This window comes from Nansenia antarctica, assembly GCF_963989245.1.
Source record: "Nansenia antarctica genome assembly, chromosome: 2".
NCBI classification, from domain to species: domain Eukaryota; kingdom Metazoa; phylum Chordata; class Actinopteri; order Argentiniformes; family Microstomatidae; genus Nansenia; species Nansenia antarctica.
The window spans coordinates 81,937,733-81,952,840 of NC_137675.1; the positions used below are offsets into that span (position 1 = coordinate 81,937,733).

General features: G+C 48.3%; 1 protein-coding gene across 1 annotated transcript; it reads left to right on the forward strand.

The window, feature by feature from the left end:
* Nucleotides 1-790: 790 nt before the first annotated feature.
* LOC308150737 (E3 ubiquitin-protein ligase rififylin-like) lies at nt 791-13,532 on the forward strand. Its single transcript, XM_080523537.1, has 7 exons — nt 791-899; nt 2,613-2,791; nt 3,873-4,031; nt 6,874-7,359; nt 11,154-11,364; nt 12,219-12,242; nt 13,313-13,532. The coding sequence occupies exons 2-7, from the start codon at nt 2,621-2,623 to the stop codon at nt 13,492-13,494; spliced, it is 1,233 nt and encodes a 410-aa protein (XP_080379663.1). The 5' UTR covers nt 791-899; nt 2,613-2,620; the 3' UTR covers nt 13,495-13,532.
* The last annotated feature ends 1,576 nt before the right edge of the window (nt 13,533-15,108 follow it).

The window sequence follows — 15,108 nt, forward strand, 5'->3', positions numbered from 1 at the left end:
GACAAATTAGAAAGACAAAAAAAGTTAACCAGATGGTGATTTGTGTTTAATTTGGCATTGTATTAGAGAGCATGTCCTGTGTGGGAGGCACTATAACGGGTAAATGTAACTTGAACTACACTGATTAACAACTGTTTAGTTACTGAAGACCCGTTTTCTATCCCTTTTTTCTCATCCGGACCAATATTTTTAATCGCAGGCGACGACAGGTTAATGCTTTAGGTAAATGAAGATATTTATTATGGTCAATTGACATTGTCGTGTTTGTTTCATGATGTTGGGTTTTGAAATGTCTCCATGGGCTCTCCTGCATATCCTATATTATATATCAGACGTAGAATCGTGTTTTTCGTAAGGTTTTTAATATATTCAAATGAGTCAAGAAAGACTAGGCTATGGTCGAATTAGAAACACAAACAGGTTAACCAGAATGGCATTTTGTGTTTAGTTTAACACTGTACAGGGGAACTGAAATTAATTCCAACAACTTAGAAAATAATCTGTTTTTATGAGTATAGGCGGTTCATTGTATTTCCTGGATAATTAACGACATACATGCATATTATGTGCTTGCAGCTACAGACAGCCGTCTTGCCAGTGGAGAGCGGAGTTATCTAAAACCTGTTCGATACTGCTGGGGAGGCTGCTGCCCGGCAGGGGGCGCTGATAGGCGGAGAGGGGAGGAGGAGAGGGAGGGAGGAGGAGAGGGAGGGAGGAAGGGAGGGTTTGTTGTGTCACCTTCTTCCTGGAGTTCGCTATGATCGAAAAGTTGTTTGGTTGCCTCTCCTAACTCGACTCTAGTAATACTTTGTTGTTGTTTAATGTGAATCAAAACGTCATCTTGTCTGCTGATCGCCTGTGGACGCGGAGGTCAGTTTTACCTTCAACCTGCAAGAGAGGTTTGTTCTGGAGCTCCAGAGACTCTGATAGTTACAGAGACTCTGATAGTTACAGAGACATTGTTAGTGTTCAGACATAGACATTGTTAGTGTTCAGAGACATTGTTAGTGTTCAGAGACATTGTTAGTGTTCAGTTCAGTTGTTAAGTAGCAGCAACTTGATACCAGAAACCGAACTTCGACCGGCTGGTTCAGTGCCAGAAGTTGGGACATATCCTGGAAAGGTAAAAAGTAGCAGGGGCAAGAAATACATACAGAAATACTCCAAACTGTTTCATTGTGATGAAGAAATGATAAAATAATTGACAGCATTTGATGAAATTGAAAAAGAAAATGAAAAAGTCTAACCCTAAACAAAGTCTGTTTGATGATGACATCACACATGACATCACACATGACACTGAATACCTTCAGCCTCTCCTCCTGCCCCAGCCCAGCCTCTTCTGCTGCCCCAGCCCAGCCCAGCCCAGCCTCTCTTCTCTCTGCACAGCACATCCAGAGGGTTAGGGTTAGAGAGGGTCTGGCCTCTCCAGAGGGTTAGGGTTAGAGAGGGTCTGGTGTTTCCAGAGGGTTAGGGTTAGAGAGGGTCTGGCCTCTCCAGAGGGTTAGGGTTAGAGAGGGTCTGGCAGAGGGTTAGGGTTAGAGAGGCTCTGGTGTTTCCAGAGGGTTAGGGTTAGAGAGGCTCTGGCAGAGGGTTAGGGTTAGAGAGGGTCTGGCCTCTCCAGAGGGTTAGGGTTAGAGAGGGTCTGGCAGAGGGTTAGGGTTAGAGAGGCTCTGGTGTTTCCAGAGGGTTAGGGTTAGAGAGGCTCTGGCAGAGGGTTAGGGTTAGAGAGGGTCTGGCCTCTCCAGAGGGTTAGGGTTAGAGAGGGTCTGGTGTTTCCAGAGGGTTAGGGTTAGAGAGGGTCTGGTGTTTCCAGAGGGTTAGGGTTAGAGAGGCTCTGGCAGAGGGTTAGGGTTAGAGAGGGTCTGGTGTTTCCAGAGGGTTAGGGTTAGAGAGGGGCTGGCAGAGGGTTAGGGTTAGAGCGGGTCTGGCGTTTCCAGCATAATTCTGGGCCTTGAGAACAATGACACACAGTTCTCATTGTCCCTGAGCCCAGTTGGCAGCAGATCTGATCAGACACTTGTTCCTCTTTTCCTGTTTTCATGTTTCAGCGGCGTAGGAGAACATTACAGCCCACTGTGGAAAGGCTCTGGTATTATTTTTGAAAGTCAGAGTTGTGCTGCTGAGACTGTGAGGGTTAGGGTTAGACTGTGAGGTTTGAGACTGTGAGGTTTGGAAAACATTCAAGTCACACATTGAATCCACAGGATGTATCACCTCAGCATTTTCTTGACTTTCAGATCTAAAATGGTGGCTGAAGGTTTCTTGGGAATGTTGTTCTACTTAAATACAATCATTCCTTTGCACGTCACTGCAGCCTGCAGGAGTCATAGACAGTTAAAGTCGATCTCGTTTTAAACTGCTAATGCTGCAAATTCGTGACTAACAGGTTTAAATGGTTTATTGAAATATCGCTCCTTCAATGTTGTGTGTGTCAACTCATTTGTTTGTTGTAAGTGATGTTCAGGGTTGGTGTTAGCTTAGGTCACATGACACACTGTCCAGCACTGAACATTCCTGCTGCTCCACTTTCTCTTCCCATGAAACTTTGTATGCAAATGTCTCCGTCAGAGTAACAAGAACGTGATGTCATTTCCTGTTTGTGTGGACAGGCAGGAGCATGTTTACATCCTGTTGTAGCTGGTCCTGTTTGGAAACCACCGCCACCGTGGATGAGAACGGCAGCGCATGGCGCCAGGCCTACAGCAACTCAGGCTACAGCCAGTCCCCCACCTCCCCCGGACACCTCTGCCAGGCCTGCGGAGGACACTTTGACACCATCGCTAGGAAGGTAAGGCTAACCCTAACCCTAACCCAGCCAACGGTAATGAGCCACTGATAAATATTGTAGAGTGAGGCTCTGAGCCTGACGCTGGGGGTGTGAAGCGAATGGAAGCACAAAGTGTCCAAAGCAACAAGTTATCATCCGGGGATAGGGATGTCCCGATACTGGTACCTGGGCTTCAGATACCTGTCTCTAATAGATACCTGTCTCTAATAGATACCTGGGCTTCAGGTACCTGCGATACCGATATCAATCCCATATTTGTATTTCTTTTTTTACTCCTGAATAATAACAAATACTTCCCCAGTATATAGTCCACAACAACAGTTGGCTATTAAAGACTGCCAGCCTTTATTCAAGCAACAAAACCAGTACTCTGCAGTACTCAGTGACCACCTGGTTTAAAGTTTAAAACATGTAAACAGCAGCATTCAGCATTGTAGGAAAAAAGTTACTGTCTGATTTCTAGTTTTAGTGCCTTCAGGTTTTTATTCTATTTATCTTCTCTTATCCAAATCAATTATAGCACCCTTTTATAAATGTAGCCTAGTGACACCCGCTGGTGAGACCACAAACCAGTCCTGTCCCTCCTCCTCTTCCTCAGCATGTGTAACATGTCCCTCCTCCTCCTCCTCCTCCTCCTCCCCCTCCTCCTCCTCCCCCTCCTCCTCCTCCCCCTCCTCCTCCTCCCCCTCCTCCTCCTCCTCCTCCCCCCCCCTCCTCCTCCTCCTCCTCCCCCTCCTCCTCCTCCTCCTCCTCCCCCTCCTCCTCCTCCTCCCCCTCCTCCTCCTCCCCCTCCTCCTCCTCCTCCTCCTCCTCCTCCTCCCCCTCCTCCTCCTCCTCCTCCCCCTCCTCCTCCTCCTTCTCCTCCTCCTCCTCCTCCTCCTCCTCAGCATGTGTAACATGTCCCTCCTCCTCCTCCTCCTCCTCCCCCTCCTCCTCCTCCTCCTCCTCCTCCTCTTCCTCAGCATGTGTAACATGTCCCTCCTCCTCCTCCTCCTCCCCCTCCTCCTCCTCCTCCTCCTCCTCCTCCCCTCCTCCTCCTCCTCTTCCTCAGCATGTGTAACATGTCCTTCCTCTTCCTCAGCATGTGTGTGTGGACTGTAAGAAGAGTTTCTGCGGGCGTTGCTCCGTGCAGCTGGACCCCCCCCGGCCCCCCCTGGACCCCCCCCGGCCGCGCCTCTGCCACACCTGCCAGCGTTTCCACGGCACCCTGTTCGACCGCGCCCAGCTGATGAGGCTCAAGGTCTGTCACCTGACCTCTGACCTAACCCAGCTACCTGACCTCTGACCTAACCCACCTGACCTCTGACCTAACCCACCTGACCTCTGACCTAACCCACCTGACCTCTGACCTAACCCACCTGACCTGACCTAACCCAGCTACCTGACCTCTGACCTAACCCACCTGACCTCTGACCTAACCCAGCTACCTGACCTCTGACCTAACCCACCTGACCTCTGACCTAACCCAGCTACCTGACCTCTGACCTAACCCACCTGACCTCTGACCTAACCCTAACCCAGCTTCAAACAGACCTGTCATGCTGTGTTGATGTTGATGGTTAAACTGATTGAAACATCGTCCTTGTTGTCCTTGTTCTCCATGTTAGACTGTAGTTGAGGGTTATATACAGTATATCTCAAAAGTGAGTACACCCTTTAGATTTTTGCAAATATTCTGTTATATCCTTTCTGGGGATAACATTATCCTACTGAAACTTTGATATAACTTAAAGTAGTCAGTATGCTGCTTGAATAACAGTATAGATTTATTGTCCTTTGAAAATTACTCAGTACACAGCTGTTAATGTCTAAACAGCTGGCAACAAAAGTGTGTACACCCCATAGTGAACATGTCCTAATTGTGCCCAATGATGTTGTTTTCCTGCCCTGGTGTCATGTGACTCGTTAGTGTTACAAGGATTCAGGTGTAAATGATAAGCAGGGCTGTTAAATTTGGTGTTTTGGGCAAAATTCTCTCTGAATGCTGGACAACATGGCACCTCATGGCAAGGAACTCTCTGAGCGGCTGAAAAAAAAAGGATTATTGTGCTTCACAAAGATGGCCTTGGCTATAGGAAGATTGCCAACACCCTGAAAATGAGTTGCAGCACAGTGGCTAAGATCATACAGCGGTTTTCCAGGACAGGTTCCACTCGGAACAGGCCTCGCCAGGGTCGACCAAAGAAGTTGAGTCCACGTGCTCAGCGTCATATCCAGAGGTTGGTTTCCAAAAATAGACGTGCGAGTGCTTCCAGCATTGCTGCAGAGGTTGCAGAAGTGGGATGTCAGCCTGTCAGTGCCCAGACCATACGCCGCACACTGCATCAAATCGGTTTGTATGGCCGTCGCCCCAGACAGAAGCCTCTTCTGAAACCGATGCATAAGAAAGCCCGCAAACAGTTTGCTGAAGACAATGAATCCAAGAGCATGAGTTACTGGAACCATGTCCTGTGGTCTGATGAGACCAAAATAAACCTGTTTGGGTCAGATGGTGTCCGGCGTGTGTGGCGGCACCCTGGTGAGGAGTACCAAGACAAATGTGTTTTGCCTACAGTCAAGCATGGTGGTGGCAGCATCATGGTCTGGGGCTGCATGAGTGCTGCCGGCACTGGGGAGCTGCATTTCATTGAGGGACACATGAATTCCAATATATACTGTGACATCCTGCAGCAGAGCATGATCCCCTCTCTTCGGAAACTGGGCCGTAGGGCAGTTTTCCAACATGATAATGATCCTAAACACACCTCCAAGATGACAACGGCCTTGCTGAAGAAGCTGAAGGTTAAGGTGATGGACTGGCCAAGTATGTCTCCAGACCTAAACCCAATTGAGCACATGTGGGGCATCCTCAAGAGGAAGGTGGAGGAGTGCAAGGTGTCCAACATCCGTGGGCTCCGTGATGTCGTCATGGAGGAGTGGAAGAAGATTCCAGAAGCAACCTGTGCAGCTCTGGTGAATTCCATGCCCAGGAGGGTTAAAGCAGTGCTAGATAACAATGGTGGTCACACAAAATATTGACACTTTGGGCACAATTTAGACATGTTCACTATGGGGTGTACTCACTTTTGTTGCCAGCTGTTTAGACATTAACAGCTGTGTACTGAGTAATGTTCAATGGACAATAAATCTATACTGTTATTCAAGCAGCACACTGACTACTTTAAGTTATATCAAAGTTTCATTAAGATAGTGTTATCCCCTGAAAGGATATGACAGAATATTTGCAAAAATCTAAGGGGTGTACTCACTTTTGAGATATAGTATATATATATTATATGAGGGTTATATATATATATATATATATATATATATATTATATGAGGGTTATTTTGGGATGTGCAGCACAGTAACGGGACAGAGAAGCATCTTTCTTCCTCTGGCTCTACAGTCCTAACATGTTGGATTTTAAATCAAACCATGACTGAGGTTAACGTAGAGATGACCAGGTTTTATCTGAGGGTATTTGTGTACATGTTGGTTCCACCGTGCCCTCCTATTTTAGGGTTCCCAAAAGTAATGGGACAAGCCAAGTGTATTCTGTCACATCATTTGTTTAGGCATAAGAGAGCTCAGAGAGATAATAGAGTCAACATGCTGTCAATATGTACTTCCTGTCCTTGTCCGTCAACATGAGGACTAAAGAGTCATTATTATCAACCCTCAGGCCTCCAGTAGCAACAGTTTGAAACATTGGTGAGCTCAGGACGACCCTAACCTCCCTCCAGGTGCGGGAGCTGCGTGACTACCTGCACCCTAACCCTGTACCCTCCCTCCAGGTGCCCTAACCCTAACCCTCCCTCCAGGTGCCCCCTAACCCTGTACCCTCCCTCCAGGTGCCCTAACCCTGTACCCTCCCTCCAGGTGCACCCTAACCCTGTACCCTCCCTCCAGGTGCCCTAACCCTGTACCCTCCCTCCAGGTGCCCCCTAACCCTGTACCCTCCCTCCAGGTGCACCCTAACCCTGTACCCTCCCTCCAGGTGCCCTAACCCTCCCCCTCCCTCCAGGTGCCCTAACCCTGTACCCTCCCCCTCCCTCCAGGTGCACCCTAACCCTGTACCCTCCCCCTCCCCCTCCCTCCAGGTGCGGGAGCTGCGTGACTACCTGCACCTACATGAGGTGGAGACGCAGACCTGCCGGGAGAAGGAGGAGCTGGTGGAGCTGGTCCTGGGCCAGCAGACGGTCCTGGGCCAGCAGACGGTCCTGGGCCAGCAGACGCCCAGCAGCAGCAGCAGCAGCGAGACGGTGTCCCACCCTGGTGCTTCCCTGGACACCACACCTCAGCACGGCCCCCCCACACCTCACCACGGCCCTCCCAGCTTCCTTGCGCCTCACCATGGCCCCCCCACACCTCACCACGGCCCCCCCAGCCTCCCTACACCTCACCACGGCCCCCCCGCACCTCACCGCGGCCCTCCCAGCCTCCCTACACCTCACCACGGCCCCCCCAGCCAGCAGCCACCACCAGAGGAGCCAGAGACACCTGGACTGGAGCCTGAAGCTGAGCCTGAGCAGACCTCTGACGATGATGAGGAGGAGGAAGAGGAAGAAGATGATGATGAGGAGGAGGTAAAAGTTGTGTACAAAGTTGTGACATTGATTGGTTGGTTGCTGTTGGATTATTAACCGGACGTCATTTCTCAGTTCAGCTAGGAGAATGTTTCTCCTCTAAGGCCCCTCTCACCTGCGGGGTTCCTCATGGGTCGATACTGGGCCGGCTTCTATTTCTCCTCTACATGCTGCTGCTAGGCTCTATACATGCTGCTAGGCTCTATACATGCTGCCCCTAGGCCCTATAGATGCTGCTAGGCTCTATACATGCTGCTAGGCCCTATACATGCTGCTAGGCTCTATACATGCTGCTAGGCCCTATACATGCTGCTAGGCTCTATACATGCTGCTAGGCCCTATAGATGCTGCTAGGCTCTATACATGCTGCTAGACTGTTAAACGTTGGTTATTGCGTATTGGCTAAGACCTTCAGCTGTCTTTGGACTCGCGTCCCTTTGCTTAGTCGTGCTGGCCCTTTGTGGCACATCACAGTCCTCATCATCTATTGATATCTCAGTCTGTGTCTGCTGCTCACCCATCGTCTTTGGCATAAATCTGACCAGTCTGTGCTTCCTCACCTTTCCACTGTCAGAATAGAAAACCAGGTAAGCTGGGCTTTTCTTGTCATGCCCTACAAAGAAGCCCTTCTCACTCCTTGGGTCTAGCTTTTTCTTATCCTGTTTGTAGGCATAACACACTGTTCCAAACTTCTGCATCCTAGACATATTGGGACGTCTCCCTGTCAGCATCATGTAAGGTGTCTGTTTTGTGCGATTGTTAAAACACCTATTTCTCACTACAGATGCAGTCTGTACTGCATAAGGCCATAACACCTTGGGTAGCTTGCTCTCTAATAACATGCATCGAGCCATGTCAAAGAGAGTCCTAAACTGGCGTTCTGCAGTGCCATTCTGATGTGGCGAATATGGAGATGATGTCTCATGTCTGATACCATTTCTTCTCAGTAGCCCTTGGTACTCTTTCCCTGTAAATTCAGTACCATTATCTGACCTGATACGTCTGATCCTACCATACGGGGCGTTGTCAGCTATGAACTGCTCTGTCGCCTGTACAGTATCACTCTTGTGCTTAAGAAAGTAGAAAAACACAGTACTAGTATAGTCATCTGTGAACGAAAGTGCAAATCTATGTCCATCTATGGACACTGGGTCAATTGGACTCGCTAGGTCTGTGTGCACCAACTCTAGAGCATTTTTGGCCCTTCTATCAGGCTTCCTGTTGAAGCTCTGTACAAACTTTCCCCGAGTGCACACTTCACAGTTCAGGTTAGACTTATCAAATTTTCCCTTAATTGACATACCATCAACAACATTCTGGAGTTTCAGAACATCCTCAAAATTACAATGTCCTAGAATTTCATGCCATGTCTTTAGATCAAAACAGCTCTTACTTTGATCACATTGGTCATCCACTGTGGGCAAATAATATAGTCTATTATGCTCATGGATGTGAAATGCAGTACCGTCTCTGTGCTGTAGAATGTCTTCTCCTGTTCTGAAGATCACAGTTGCCCCAGTGTCTGTGGCTGCTCTCACCGAGAAGATGTCCTGGGGGAATGAGGGGATGTACAGCGCCCCTCGCAGCGTTGTAGTCAGTCGCCTTCCTCGGCTGTCCACCAAGCACACCTCCGCATCTCCTCTGCGCTCTGCGACCCCTTTGCTCCTCGTGCCGTCCGCCAGCTCCACGCAGTGCGTCTCGGCCTGGAAACCGTCATCGAACACCTTGAACCTGGCCAGGTCGGTGATAATATGCGCAGTCGCACCGGTGTCCACCATCAGGCCCCTCGTAACACTGCGTCCTGGCTTGTCCTTAGCCAGAAACGCGTAAGTGTTGTCATGACCACTCACTTGCTCGGACACCCCTCGCGCGTCGTCCTGGTCCGGTCTCCTCCTGCAGGCGGCTCCTTGATGTGTGGAGCTCCTACAGTGGTTACACCACACCTTGCGTCGACAGGTCCTTTTGATATGTCCCTTTTGGCCACATTTGTAGCACACAATGTCTGTTCGCTGTGCGCTCTGGCTACGTGCGCTTTGGGCGTTCTGGGCACCCCGGTCAGACAGGGCTTGGGCTCGCATAACATTGTCCTCCGACGCCGTTACGCGCATTTTCTCAGTGTCCTCAAAACTCCTGAGCTTAGTTTTAAACACAGAAAAAGGCATGGTCTCGTCACTCTGTGTGACATGTATCGCAAAGGGTTTAAATGACTCGGGCAGTCCTTTCAATACCATAGCCACAAGTAGGCTATCACTCAAAGTCTCATCTGCATTCCTCAGTGCAGTTATTGCCCTTTCTGCACGAATGATATAGTCGGTCACTGTTTCACTGTTAGACTTTTGCAGTGTGGTCAACTCTGTATAGAGACTTATAACCCTTGGCTTCCCTGAACCCGCATAATAATTGCGCAATATCTCTAGGGCTTTTCGTCCGTCATCTGGTGCGTCTCGCATTATGAGCGACAAACTTTTGTCATCTAGAAACTGAATGAGCTCTGCGTAAATCTCTGCATTTTTCTCCTCATCTTCTCTCAACTCCTGAGCCGAAGCTGTTAAGGGAAGGTCTGTTTTGAGAGTGTCTTTCAGTTTCTGTAGCCGGAGATGGCCCATGAACTTTGTTTCCCACAGTTCGTACCTTTCCTCATCTCCGTCAAACGCTAGTCGAGACCAACGCGAACTTCTTTCCGATTGTCTCGCCATGGTAGCACTCTGGGCCCATAACCTGTTAAACGTTGGTTATTGCGTATTGGCTAAGACCATAACGATCGGACTACACACTGAACGGAGGAATCATACGCTGTCAGACAGGGTTCATGTTATCAAATAAGTAACTTTTATTGTGGGAATGGTCACATATATAGGATCAGCTGGCTCAATCATTCATGTCACACAGCTGGTGTCAATCAACCAATTATGCCCCACTCACACTGGGATAGGGATGACTGGAGAGCACACTCATGTCAACATAGACTCTATACATGCTGCTAGACTCTATACATGCTGCTAGACTCTATACATGCTGCTAGACTCTATACATGCTGCTAGGCCCTATAGATGCTGCTAGGCCCTATAGATGCTGCTAGACTCTATACATGCTGCTAGGCTCTATACATTCTGCTAGACTCTATACATGCTGCTAGACTCTATACATGCTGCTAGACTCTATACATGCTGCTAGACTCTATACATGCTGCTAGACTCTATACATGCTGCTAGGCCCTATACATGCTGCTAGGCTCTATACATGCTGCCCCTAGGCTCTATACATGCTGCTAGACTCTATACATGCTGCTAGGCCCTATACATGCTGCTAGACTCTATACATGCTGCTAGGCTCTATACATGCTGCTAGGCTCTATACATGCTGCCCCTAGGCCCTATACATGCTGCTAGACTCTATACATGCTGCTAGGCTCTATACATGCTGCTAGACTCTATACATGCTGCTAGACTCTATACATGCTGCTAGACTCTATACATGCTGCTAGACTCTATACATGCTGCTAGACTCTATACATGCTGCTAGACTCTATACATGCTGCTAGGCCCTATACATGCTGCTAGGCTCTATACATGCTGCCCCTAGGCCCTATACATGCTGCTAGGCCCTATACATGCTGCCCCTAGGCCCTATACATGCTGCTAGGCTCTATACATGCTGCTAGACTCTATACATTCTGCTAGGCTCTATACATGCTGCCCCTAGGCCCTATACATGCTGTACCTAACCCTGTACCTCTGTACCCTAACCCTGTACCCTAACCCTGTACCCTAACCCTGTACCTCTGTACCCTGTAGTCGTCAGACAGCGAGGAGACCCTGATGCCGGGCCGCAGGGCGAGCCTGTCAGACCTGGCCCGGGTGGAGGACATCGAGGGGCTGAGCGTTCGCCAGCTGAAGGAGATCCTCGCCCGCAACTTCGTCAACTTCAAGGGCTGCTGTGAGAAGTGGGAGCTGATGGAGAGGGTGACCCGCCTCTACAACGACCAGAAAGACCTCCAGAACCTCGGTAACCCTGACCCTAACCCTGACTCTGACTCTGACTCTGACCCTGACCCTAACCCTAACCCTGACCCTAACCCTGACTCTGACTCTGACCCTAACCCTAACCCTAACCCTAACCCTGACCCTGACCCTAACCCTGACTCTGACTCTGACTCTGACCCTGACCCTAACCCTAACCCTGACCCTGACCCTAACCCTAACCCTAACCCTAACCCTAACCCTAACCCTGACCCTGACCCTGACCCTGACCCTAACCCTGACTCTAACCCTGACCCTGACTCTGACCCTGACCCTGACCCTGGCCCTGACCCTAACCTTGAACCTGACCCTTACCCTGACCTTGACCCTAACCCTGACCCTGACTCTGACCCTGACTCTGACCCTAACCCTGACCCTAACCCTGACCCTAACCCTGACCCTGACCCTGACCTTGACCTTGGTTGTAGTTGATCAGCCCAGACAGTTTTGTTGCTTCCTTTGATACTGAGTAGTAATATAACTGAGTAGTAATATAACTGAGTAGTAATATAACTGAGTAGTAATATAACTGTAATATTACTGAGTAGTAATATTTCTGCATGAAAATATGTCAGAAACACTATCAGACTGAATGGCCACTCAGTGTCCAAGGAAGCAGCATACTGTATCTGGACTCAGACCCCTTTTTCCACATGTTGTTATAGACTCAAATGGATTAAAATTGGACTTAAAAAATAATAATTAAAAGAATGTGCCATAAATCCACACACAACACCCCAGAATGACAAAGCAAAAACATATATATATATATATATACGTTGATATAACATTTGAGTCTGTTTTTGAGGTGTTACATTAAATGGTGTTTCTTTCCTACAGTTTCAAATACCAGGAATAAAGAAGGTAAGTGTCTTTTTTAAGCATATCCTGTCAGGGAACCCTAACCCTAGCCTCAGGAACTAGCCTCAGGAACTAGCCTCGTGAACTAGCCTCGTGAACTAGCCTCGTGAACTAGCCTCGTGAACTAGCCTCGTGAACTAGCCTCGTGAACTAGCCTCAGGAACTAGCTTCAGGAACTAGTCTCATGAACTAGCCTCAGGAACTAGCCTCAGGAACTAGTCTCATGAACTAGCCTCAGGAACTAGCCTCAGGAACTAGCCTCAGGAACTAGCCTCAGGAACTAGCCTCATGAACTAGCCTCATGAACTAGCCTCAGGAACTAGCCTCATGAACTAGCCTCAGGAACTAGCCTCAGGAACTAGCCTCAGGAACTAGCATCATAAGTACATGGTCCTAACCCTAAAGTACTGGTCTACTTGAGACTCCTAACTAAAGAGCTCCTGGCGTAACTTGAATCAAGAACTTCTGCCACTAGTACCTCATACCTATATATACACCTATATACCTATACATACCTATATATACCTATATACACCTATACATACCTATATACACCTATATACACCTATATACACCTATATACACTTATATATACCTATATATACCTATATACACCTATATACACCTATACATACCTATATATACACCTATATACACCTATATATACCTATACATACCTATATACACACCTATACATACATACACACCTATATACACCTATATATACCTATACATACCTATATACACCTATATATACCTATACATACCTATATACACCTATATATACCTATATACCTATATATACCTATATACACCTATATATACCTCATACAAGCCTTCATCCCTTCAGTCAGGACGTTTACTCTGCTAAGGGGAAAATCTGAAACAATGGATGATGATGATGATGATGATGATGATGATGATGGTGATGATGATGATGATGATGATGGTGATGATGATGATGGTGATGATGATGATGATGATGATGATGATGATGGTGATGGTGATGATGATGGTGATGATGATGATGATGAAGGTGACCCATATAGAGTTATTTATCCTCCCTGTCTCAGCCTCTGCGGCCCCTCAGACTCAGGAGGAGAACATCTGTCGTATCTGCATGGACGCGCCCATCGACTGTGTGCTGCTGGAGTGCGGTCACATGGTCACATGCAGCAAGTGTGGCAAGCGCATGTCTGAGTGTCCCATCTGCAGGCAGTACGTGGTGCGGGCTGTGCACGTCTTCAGGTCCTGATGCATTGTGGGACACGTGGGGACATGTTGGACATGTTGGACATGTGGGACACAGAAGACAACGGCACTGTCGCTCAGAGACGCTCACGGCTTATTTTACAGTCAAGCAAGCAAACGCACACACAAACACACACACACACACACACACACACACACACACACACACACACACTCTTACACTTTCTTAATACCATTCCAGAGCAATTACCTGTCTATCACATTTTTCAAAAATAACAATTAGCATCACGATGGCTTATGTTCAGTTTTGTAAAAGAGATTTTGGGAATGACCTTATGACCTTTAGACCATATCAATTAAATCAACTTGGTTCTACGAAAGAGTTGAGCAGATGACATCATGTTAGAGGTATCCCACATACCTAACATACCTAACAACACAGACACCCAGCATGAGGAGCAGGAGCTCATTGGAAGGGCTTCTGTCTTCCTCTAAACAACACAAGGCTGCATCTCTCTGGCGCTGGTCTCTACGCCTGTAGGTGTGTGTGGATGAGAGGCTCATAGCTGAAGAACATGGGGGGGGTAGAGAGGAACTGAACAATGTTCTCACTCTGAAGTGGGTTAGGGTTAGGGTTCATACATCTTCATAGAGCGTGAGGCTGTTCTGCTGTACATATCAATAATAAAACAGATTGAGTGACAGCCCGACCAAGGCAGGGAGCTGAACCACCAGACAAGGCAAGGTGCTATCTGTCCAGAGGAGACCCCTCAGCGCTATCTGTCCAGAGGAGACCCCTCAGTGCTATCTGTCCAGAGGAGGCCCCTCAGGGCCCAGCTGTTCTTCAGGTTACAGTTCTGCTGAGCGTAGAACCCAGGTCTCTCTTATTCACTCTTCAGCATTGTGCTTCCCTGGAGGGAGAATAACCCTTTAAATACAAGTGTCTGCTTGGAGCTCATCTGCAGTACCTGAGGGTCAGGGAGTGATGAGGGTTAGGGGTAGGAGGGTTGGGGTCAGGGAGTGATGAGGGTTAGGGGTAGGAGGGTTGGGGTCAGGGAGTGATGAGGGTTAGGGGTAGGAGGGTTGAGGGTCAGGGAGTGATGAGGGTTAGGGGTAGGAGGGTTGAGGGTCAGGGAGTGATGAGGGTTAAGGGTAGGAGGGTTGGGGTCAGGGAGTGATGAGGTTTGGTTTCTTTCGCTCTTTCATCCAAATCCGTGTCACCCTGCCCTTCTGTACCGTAACCCTTCTGTACCTCAACCCTTCTGTACCTCAACCCTTCTGTACCTCAACCCTTCTGTACCTCAACCCTTCTGTACCGTAACCCTTCTGTAACCCTGTGCATAAGCAACATAGGGTGAGTTTTCTAAGATGCAAACTATATACTGTAGAAACTTGTATGTCGTTTTTCTGTTCTTTGAAGGTCATGGGTTCTCGACTCCTACACCATTGTTTGCTGTAGTTTGAGGTTGCTGCCATGACCTTACTTCAAATTCAGTTTGGGGTAAAGAGAGCTGATCTCATTTGGCAAAATGTTTAATTTCGAGACTTTTATGACCTTTCTCCTTTCAGCAAGTACCTGGAACAGAATGCTCATTGGCAAACCAGCCACTTCTTTGGCAAATATCTTCCACAGAACCACAGAACTCACTCATTCCAT